General features: G+C 45.8%; 1 protein-coding gene across 1 annotated transcript in view; it reads left to right on the top strand.

Moving 5' to 3' along the window:
• The first annotated feature begins 610 nt into the window (after nt 1-610).
• The window catches only part of VBP1 (VHL binding protein 1), a 37,471-nt gene continuing 27,338 nt past the window's right edge, over nt 611-10,743 (top strand). The window contains exon 1 of the mRNA XM_082263779.1: nt 611-740. Within this exon, the coding sequence (XP_082119905.1) occupies nt 651-740 (90 nt within the window). The 5' untranslated portion in view covers nt 611-650. The remainder of the gene's footprint in view (nt 741-10,743) is intronic.

Here is a 10,743-nt window from a genome sequence, read left to right as displayed (position 1 = left end):
ATCTGAAACGTAAATCATCTCCGCTCTTCGCCCTGTCACTGCCCTCATCTCCGGTAATAAATATAAAAGCGGTGGCGGGTGTATGTGATGTAAATGTGACGGCGATCGTGGCTCCGTGATCCGCTTTTATATTTATTACCGGAGATGAGGGCAGTGACAGGGCGAAGAGCGGAGATGATTTATGTTGCAGAGGAGCTGTTTTAATGTAAGCGCCGCAAGTTTAACTACCGTGAGAAATCCATACCCTCCGTAGCGGAACCGGAAGTGACGAGGGTATGGTTTTCTCACGGGTATGGATTTTTCACGGAACAGAGATGATTGATGTTGCACCCGAAGTGTTTTAATGTACCCACCGCAAGCATTAAATTTCACACAGTGCCGTGAGTTTTTCCTAACCTCTGAGCATGCGCACTTTTCAAATTCTTTGATTGTCAATTAGGTATCCGGGGCTCTGAGCATGCGCACTGCTGCGCTGCTCAGCTGTTTCCCACAGGAAGTGACGAGGTGGAGGAGTTTCTCCACGGGGTATGGAATTCTAACGTTACACACGGATCCAGCCACTTACACATCTCGGCCAATCGGTGTTCAGGGGGGCGTGGTTAAACAGACGCCGCGAATGTTGTAATAAAACGCGGGGACGCAAGGCACGCATGGTTTCCAAGATGGCGACGGCCAATGAGGGTGTTGGTGCCGGCGGTATAAAGAGATCGCACCTCGGGATCCCGGAGGCCGTGTTTGTGGTGAGGGCGCAGTGTACGGATAGACATGTGGTGTGTGTGTCTGCCGCTGCTGTGGACGTTGCTGTGCTGAGTGCTCTGTGTCCATACAAGGCAGACTCTCCTGCCTGCCCCATACTGCAGAGCGCCCCTCCTCCCCTGTACAGCACATGGCAGCGCCCCTGTCCTCAGCCGTGTGTAATGGGAAGGTGGACGTGCCTGGAGAGCTTTGTCCCTTGGCAGCCTGCTTTTTATAAAGCTTTCTAGTGACCGGTTGCTATGGGTTACTGAATTGTGTACATTTACAGCCATCACAAGGCAGAGGTAAAGATGCATTATGGCAACAAGACATGATTCACTAATCATTTATTTTCTAAATTCTTTTTCCATCAGTAGAGAAATGTGACTTCAAATCCTCATTTTTTTGGGCAGAGGCAGCTCATTCAGGAGAGAGCAGAGTGATGAGCTCATCACTTTGCTGCTGAGCCTTCACTGTCCAATCAGTATGCTGAGGCAGAGAGGCGTCACCACTCCTTAAAGCGAAAGTAAAGTCCGCAATAATAATTTTATTTCTTAGGCCCCCTGTTCTAAAATTTAGTCGGACCTGTGAAAATTCCGGACCCTCGTCGCTTCGGGGACGCCCCGTCACCACCAGCTGCTGCGAGCCCCGGTGTGCATGCGCACAAGGCATTTTCAAGGTCTGATGAAATTCTTACGAACAGCTGACTGAGAGGCGGAGGGGCTGAGGTAGGACGCACACACCGCTGCGGGATAATGTTACAACACCGCCGCGTCATCGAGCAAGGAACATGTTGCAGAGCTGACTTAGAGGAGGCGGGAAGGAAGTGAATACTCATACTAAATAGTAATGATAAAAAATGTTTAGTATTTCTTATAATTTTTTTTTTTTTTTTTTATCATTACTATTTAGTATGAGTATTCACTTCCTTCCCGCCTCCTCTAAGTCAGCTCTGCAACATGTTCCTTGCTCAATGACGCGGTGGTGTTGTAACATTATCCCGCAGCGGTGTGTGCGTCCTACCTCAGCCCCTTCTCCTCTCAGTCAGCTGTTCGTAAGTCTTAGAATTTCATCGGACCTTGAAAATGCCTTGTGCGCATGCACACCGGGGCTCGCAGCAGCTGGGTTATGACGTAGCCTCACCAGAAGTGACGAGGGTCTGGAAATTTTAGAACACCCCCCCTGGTGGGTTATGCCATAATGTACTAGTATGCACAGCATATTCTTGCATTATGGCAGACGTACCTGTCGTATGGTGTCTTCCAGTACAGCGCAGGCACTGATTCAGTGGGCCCCCGGTGCTTCCATCTTCGCCCCGTCTTCTGGGTCCCTTGCCTTCAGCCACTTGATAGGTCAGGCTGCAATGATGCCACGCATGCACTAGGGAATCCCATCACCATGACATGGTTCCAGCCTGCAAATGTTCGCTGAGCTGCACGGCTCAGTGAACATGATTGCCTGTCAGCTTGTCACCAATAGGGTCTCTTCTGTCAGTAATACCCTGCCTGTCAGCCATTTGATTAACCAGTTGCCGACTGCCCACCACAGATATATTGCGGCAGGGTGGCTCGGCTGCGCAAAATCACATATATCTGCAGTGCTCCCAGCGGGAGGTGGGCTGTGGGAGGAGCGGTGACGATCGTCAGAGAACTGATAGAAGACCCGCCTGCTTATGTAAACACAGCAGGCGAGTCCCCTGTCACGCAGGCAGAGAGAGATCAGGAGTTTAAGCCCCGATCTCTCTGTGCCTGTCACAGAGCCCCTCCCAGTCAGTAAGCACAGTTAGGCATACATTAACCCCTTTGATCATCCCCAGTGTTAACGCTTCCCTGCCAGTGTCATTTATACAGTAACGGTGCATATTATTTAGCACTGATTACTGTATTAATGTCACTGATCCCTGAAAATTGTCAAAAATGTCAGTTAAGGGTCCGATCTGTCCGCCGCAATGTCGCAGTCCCGCTAAAAATCACAGATCGCCGCCATTACTAATAAAAAAAAAAAATAAAAGTCCAAAAATCTGTCCCGTAGATTGTAAACGCTATAACTTTTGCGCAAACCAATTAAAATACGCTTTTTGGGATTTTTTTTTTTTACCAAAAATATGAAGCAGAATGCAAATTGGCCTGAACTGATAAAAACATTTTATTTTTAAAGTTTTTTTGTTTTTTTTTTTATTGGGAATGTTTTATAGCAGAAAGTAAAAAATATTGTGTGTTTTTCATTCTTTTCAAAATTGTCGCTCTTTTTTTGTTTATAGCACAAAATCTAAAAACTGCAGAGTGATCAAATGCCACCAAAAGAAAGCTCTGTAGGGGAAAAAAAAGGACATCAATTGTCTTTGGGTACAGCGTCGCACGACCGCGCAATTTTTAGTTAAAGTAACGCAGTGCCCAATCGCAAAAAATGGCCTGGTCATTAAGGGGGTAAAACCTTCTGGAGCTGAAGTGGTTAAAATTCAAGTTTACTTCCACTTTAAACTTTAAAGGATGAGCATGTTAAACATTAAACCCAGAATTTGGGTGCAACAAGCCACACCTGCCCTCCGATCCTTCTTGTGACAGTGGGCGGGAAATCTTCTCCCAGCACCCGCTGACACATTTTGAAAATAGTGCTCCTGTGCAGGGCTCCACCTACAATGCTGCGTCAGTCATTCACAGTGATTGCGGCTGATGGCTTGTAGTTCTCAATGTCTTGCGAGGGTGCAGATGATCATTCTCCTAGTTCATTCACCAGCTCTGCAACTTGTAAACAGTCAGCCCATATCGGAGGTAGAGGCTTGTTTGTAGGATCCTGACATTGCTCCACTGATCACGGGTGTAATGCTTTCCAAGATCCTGAGGGGAAAAAAATAAATAAAGGCGCTTTTTTTTTTTTTTTTTTCCCTGCAAAAATATGTGCATTTATTTATTTCAGGTACTTATAGCTCTGCATTTACTCAGCACTTTACATATGTATTGTACATTCACATCAGTACTTGTCCTCAAGGAGCTTACAACCCCTAACTCGCATTTATACAAACGCATACAAGGGCCAATTTAGACAGGAGTCCATTAACCTACCAGCACATCCATGGCGGCAAACGTTTGTAGTGGGAGCATATTCTCTGCATTGTTCCAGCAGGCCAGGATTATGCAGTAGGTAAGAGGTGAGTGAGTCTGATTCAACTGTAAATGAATAGTGGTGCCCTCTTCCTGGCTGTGCAACTATCAGGACAGATATGCCAATCCTTTAGCAGATAAAGCAGCTGCCAGGTTTGTATTTCAAGCAGCGTTGTAAGTCTCTAGACTGACTCCACCTTTATCAAAAGTCCACTGCCATGAGTAAACCAGATATCCATAGTCCTTTACAGTGACCCCTGGGATAGTGGCTAGAAACACATGAGAGCATAACACTGACAAATATGCAATGTTTGCCAGCACATCATGGATCTTGCATAGCAGTCCCAAACTTTTTATTGCGAAAAGATCACATCACAACAGGGTAAGTGCAACGGTTCAGAACCACTCAGGGCCCCTTCCTCAGGCATGTGATAAGGGGTCCTGCGTGGGTCCGAAACGTTGCACTAATGCCCTGAACACACGTTCAGATAATCGGACGACAAAACTCGCTTTCGACCTGATCTCACGATAATCTGATCGTTGGTACACAGCTTTCGACAGCCGATCACGACAGTTGGTCCAACAAAATCAGAAGGGACAAACAGGAAAACTTCTGTCGTACGACAGCCTCGCGAACGACAATCGTTTCATCAGTACACTATGCGTCCGCTAAAAATCGATCGACAAAGACCGCGCATGCTCAGAAACACTAAAATAGCCCCGAAAAAGCCTGGCTGCCATTGTTTTTGTTTTGCACCATCTGATACATAGCTAAGCAACCAGGAAGCTTTTCCAGAATCATACGACAAAAATCATACGGTTTGTACGCATTGTTGAATTTGATGTTAGTATCATGCAACAAAATGCGACCGATTAGACCCCGTTCACACTGGGGCGATCCGACTTGCCGGGGCGACCTCACAGGTCGCGGCGCGCAGCTCGCACCGCGACCTCGGAGCGGCCGGCTCGGACTTCATAACGTTGAAGTCAATGCAGGTCGCCCCAAAGAAGCTCCGGACCCTTTTTCTAAGTTGGAGCGACTTGTGTTGCTCCTATTAGAACGGGTCCACAGCTTCTCTATGGCAGGCGACCTGGTCGCCTGACGGGTCGCCCCAGTGTGAACGGGGTCTAAGTCGTCCAATTATCTGGACGTGTGTACGGGGCATTACCCTGTTGTGATCTTTTTGCAATAAAAACTTTGGGACTGCTATGCAAGATCCATGATGTGCTGGGGAACATGCATATTTATCTGTGATATATCCAGTGTCCAGCTGGTGTTTGCTGCAGCACCCACTATAGATGTGCCTGTATTGTGCGATGGGAATATGAACAGTACACAACACCGACAAGGCTCTCCTAAAATGACATGTGGGTGCCATATATGCACAATATAAGACCTCAAGGGCTAACTAGCAGTGATATCAAAATTTTGGAAACGGAGGACAGTGTATCCATTGAAACACTCTAGGTTTATTCCACACACCGTTAAAAAAATTCAAATGAGATGAACGGTGGTTACTAGTTGATGACCAAGCCCACACCACAGGTATGCGGGATATGCTGGGAAACTGTTACAGATGAGGACTGTGGGATCAAATTAGGAACATTCTCGCCGGCCGTGGCAAGGAGGCGGGTGGATTCATGTCACTGGAAGTAGCTGGAATAAGGAAGTCTGTGGAGGTTGACACTCCAACTTGGACACACCAGAGAATCGCACCAGTGGATTTGACAGGCGTACCCTGAAACGTTACCCTGGCAATTGGCGTGATTCTCTGGTGTGTCCCAGTCGAAGTGTCCACCACCACAGACTTCCTGGTTCCGACTACTTCCAGTGACGTGGATCTACCCACCTCCTTGCTGTGGCCGGCAGGAGTGTTCAAACATGGATCCTGTGGTCCTCATTGGTAACCCGGTTCCCCAGCATATTCTGCATGCCTGTGGTATGGGGTTGGTCATCAACTAGTAACCACCGTTCATCTCCTTTGTTTTTAAACCTGTGTGGAATAAACCTGGATACACTGTCCTCAGTGATTCTGGGCTTTTGATATTCCTCCTAGTGATCCCTTTGAGGTCTTGTCGTATGGTGCATATGACACCCACCTGTCATTTTAGGAGTGCCTTGTCAGTGTTATGTTCTCACATGTTTGTATTTCGCCTGTGCAGTCTTGTGTAGATAGGTTTGGCATAAACTGAAGAATAAACTATGATGCAAGTGAATAAACTGTGGCTCATTGACTTGTCACCCTCTGTTCTTCAGTTCCCATGTAGATGTGAATGTGCTAGAGTTCAGTGAGCACTATAGGGTGTTTTGGTAATCTCTGCTCATCTTGCGATAAAGCTGAAGTGTGTCCCAAAATATATGGCTTTTTGCACATTCAAAATAGGTTTGCTCTTGGGTGGCAGTCTCCGGTCAGCACCGACCAGCTAACACCGAGACCTGCAATTCCAGCTGCAGTATGCTAATCACAGTGCTTGGAGCCACACCACCTCCATTTATAAAAAGCCATCTATTCCTTTTAGTGACTGCAAGACATTCTGTGATTGGAGGAGGGAAGATTGTGACGCTCACCCGCAGATTCAAATCCTGCCTATAAAATCTGAATGACAAGATTAATGGTCTGGTTCCCATGACCACCGTGGGGGTCATTTGTTATTCTTGAGGGGGCACTGGACAGCTTGCATGTACTGAGGACTGCAGCTAACTTGGTATCCATAATACTAGGGGGAGGGGCTCAGCAGGACTAAAAAGGACCCCCCCTCCCTTTCCATTTGTTAGACATACTTTTTCTCAGTGTATTTGCTTTTTGAAGAGGTTTGGGTTTGATTGTGAATTGAAGTCCAAATCCAGGAATTGGGATGTAATCATATCAGGAAATTGCTGGCTGTGCGGATAGTAAGCTGCCAACAGACCTCCATTGCAATGTATGCATGGCTAAACCCCCTTGTGAACAATGCCTAAGGGGTTATGGCCAATTTAAATAGTGTTAAACCCACAAGCAAACCTTTATTGTATTGCAGTTTACTATTTCCATGTGATGGCTGCATTTTATTTTCTTCTGTTTTCATCTGGTGATCCAGCCAGCACAACTGATTTTCAAAATCTCTCCAGCAGAATGTATTGGTTTACATGGATGAGACAAACCACTTAAGAGGTTGTAAACCCGATTTTATTTATTTATTTTTTTCACCCTGAAAGAAAAACAAATAATGAGCTAGTATGATTCGCATACTAGCGCATTATGAAATACTTACCTTAGAACGAGCCCCCGCCGTGCCGCCCGCTTACCTCTATGACGGGCGACATGTTCAGTCGCCCATCTTCCGGGATCGCGGCATCCGGCCATCTGATTGGCCGGAGCCGCGGTGATGTCACTCCCGCGCACGCGTGCGGGAGCTGTCGGTCACGGCACGGGGCTCTGAAGGAACGGCACCAGCGCCCGTTCCTTCAGAGCGCATGCGCCAGTGACGTCACTGGATGCATCTAAGGTAAATATCTCCTAAATGGTGCAAGTTTAGGAGATATTTACAGTACCTATAGGTAAGCCTTATTATAGGCTTACCTATAGGTACAAGTTGCACAGGAGGGTTTACTTCCTCTTTAACCACTTCCATACCGGGCGATTTCTGGCACTCTGCTCCTACATGTAAAAATCATCATTTTTTTTGCTAGAAAATTACTTGGAACCCCCAAATATTATATATTTTTTTAGCAGAGATTCTAGGGAATAAAATGGCGGTCACTGCAACCTTTTATGTTGCACAGTATTTGTGCAGACATTTTTCAAACGCGTTTTCTTTTTTTTTCTTTTTTTTTTGGAAAAAACTTTTGTGAATTAAAAAAAACACTTAAGTTAGCCCATTTTTTTTTTTTTTTTTTGTATAATGTGAAAGATGTTACGCAGAGTAAATAGATACCTAACATGTCACGCTTTAAAATTGCGCACACTCGTGGAATGACACCAAAATTCAGTATTTTAAAATCTCTATAGGCGACGGTTTAAACATTTTTACAGGTTACCAGTTTACAGCTACAGTGGAGGTCTTGGGCTAGAATTGTTGCTCTCGCTCTAACGTTTGCGGCGATACCTTACATGCATGGATTGAACGCCATTTACATATGTGGCTGTGATGTATGCATGCAATCACATGGACAGGGGGCACTTTAATTTTTTTTTTTTTTGATCACTTTTATTTCTATTACAAGGAATGTAAACATCCCTTGTAATAGGAATAGTCAATGACAAGTCCTCTTATGGGGAGATCTGGGGTCCACAAGACCTCAGATCTCTCCTAGTCTAGAAAGCCTGAAATAAAAAGAAAAAAAACGATCTCGGCTATTCAGCCGAGATCAGTGCAGTATTGAAAACTGCCAGACTGGGCGTGATGTCATCTCATCAGAGTCAGAGACTGCCGGGGACCATCTGGTCCTCACCCTCTATGGTAAACTTCTGCCGGCAACGGATTCTTTCTCCGGCTCACCGATTGCACGGGCGTGTGGGTAGGAGCACCGGAGGGCGGTGGTAGGGGGGGTTGTCCCCTCTCACCGCCTGTAAAGAATGATCAAGCAGCTGAACAGCTGCTATGATTGTTCTTATGGTGAAGGGAATCGCCGGCTGAAATAAATTATATCTGATGCCTGCAGCTCCAGGCATCATTCAAATATCCCCACTTAAAGCCCAGGTCGTCATATGACGTCCAGCGGTAAGGAAGTGTTAAAGGAGTTGTAAAGGCAGAAGGTTTTTTTTCTCTTAAAGTAGTTATTAAGCCACTACTATAAAATCATCCCATCCCATCCCCTCTGTACTATAACAATAAGTGTCCCTGTGTTATAGAAAATGTATGTCGATCTGTACCTATACCAGATCATCTTGTATACAGAGGGGAGAGTAGAAACTGGCAGGATCAGACAGGTATTTCGGGTGATAGAAGGGGCCAAATGACCCTGTGCTGTATAACATGTTTAAGGGAACAGGATCTTTTTTTTTTTTTTTTTGCAAACTATGCATTAAAATGGAAAACCTTATGTGTGAAACAGCCTCCCCAGCACCCCCTAATACTTATCAGAGCCCCATCTCTGTCCACCCGGGACTCTCCCTCCTGATTGGCTGAGACGCAGCAGTGGCGCCATTGGCTCCCGTGGCTGTCATAGTCAGTTAGCCAATCAGGAAAGAGGGGGGCGAGCGGCAGCTCCGTATCTGAATGGACACACGGAGCTGCAGCTCGGCTCAGGTGCGCCCATAGCAAGCTGCTTGCTCTGGGGGCTCTCAACAGAAGGGAGGGGCCAGGCTCGCTGGGACCCAAGAAATGGAGGATATGGGCTGCTCTGTGCAAAACCACTTCACAGGGCAGGTAATGCCTCGTACACACGCAACGATTATCGGCCGACCGATCAGCCGACTTTTGTCCAGTGTTGTTGTGTTGGTTGAAATGTGCCTAGACTGCACACAAATTTTCTCAGCCAACAACCAGATAGGCTACAGCAGCAGACTTCAGAAGTGATGTCATGTGCTGGTTTACTTTCCGTGTGCTTTTTCTTCTCTGAGCATGCCCAGTCTTGCTCATCAGATTTTTGTCTCCCGAAATCTGTACTGACTGACGGAAAAATCTGTACTGACTGACGGAAAATCGGCCATTCTGTTGACGGCCAACAAAAATTTTTATAGCCTGCACATCAGATTTTGTTCGGCCGCAAAAGTCGCAGTCGGTTGTCAGAAGCATCATACTAACAAGCCGACAATCGGCCGATCAGACGTTGGCCGAAAATTCACGGCCAACAATTGTTGCATGTGTACGAGGTTTAGTATAACGTGTGTGTGTGTGTGTGTGTGTGTGTGTGTGTGTGTGTGTGTGTGTGTGTGTGTGTGTGTGTGTGGTTTTTTTTTTTTTTTTTATTTTATTTTAAAAACGAGACTTTACAATCACTTTACCGATGGCAGCCTTTTTTCATGTAAAACCTTTATTCCAAAAAGAAAAAAAAAAAAAAATTGTAACTGATTATAAAGTCTAATCTGGAGTTTGTCTCCAGTTTTAGTGTTTCTAAATCTACTAATACATTTAACACTATCCCCCTCCCAGGACTGACAATGCTGCTGTCCGCTGTGCCTCATGTTCTCATTCCTCCAGAATTGTCCCTCACGAATACAGAAGGTAACATTGGCCAGATCACCAAATAAAAACCGTTAAAAAGCCTAAGAAAAACGAACGCAGCCGCCACATCTAATGATTGGCAAGCTGTTTGGGTTACTTACCACTTTTAGTAAGTGACCTTCCCAGAATTGCCGTCTGCTGAATGCTTTCACTTGTTGGCTTGGAGTGTGGAGAGGGCAAACTATTGCAGCCCAAATAATCGGATTTTTGTAAGATCTTACCGTAAAATCCTTTTCTCTTAAGCTCATTGGCAGACATAGTCTTCTTGATTCTCAAGAGCTGGGTTATGTTGTCTCCGCAGGAGTAGGACTAGGCAGAAAGACAAAACGTTCTGGCTCCACCTTAGGGGCAGTCCCTGAGGGTATATCCTCCCTCTCTCTGCTACAGGGAATCAGTTCTGTTCTAAAGCAGTAACAGAGAATTTAACCCAACCCAACTCAATGATAGAGGGGCGGGTACTACGTCTGTCAATGAGCTTAAGAGAAAAGGATTTTACGGTAAGATCTTACAAAAATCCATTTTTCTCTATCGCTCATTGACAGACGTAGTCTTCTTGATTCTCAAGAGCTGGGACATCCAGAAGCAGTGCCACAAATGAGGGGTGGGATTGACAAAAATCAAAATCCAATCTAGAAGGCCCAACCGGTGCCAAACTAGAAGTTTTAAAGGCTCATTATAAACAAAGAATGAGACTCAAAAGAAAAATTTCCAACGGAAAAAAACCCTCGAGGCAGACCACTGGTCTCCTCAAATGGCGGCC

This window comes from Pelophylax lessonae (assembly GCF_965119305.1).
Source record: "Pelophylax lessonae genome assembly, chromosome: 7".
NCBI lineage: Eukaryota > Metazoa > Chordata > Amphibia > Anura > Ranidae > Pelophylax > Pelophylax lessonae.
This window is presented reverse-complemented; position numbering and strand designations above follow the sequence as displayed.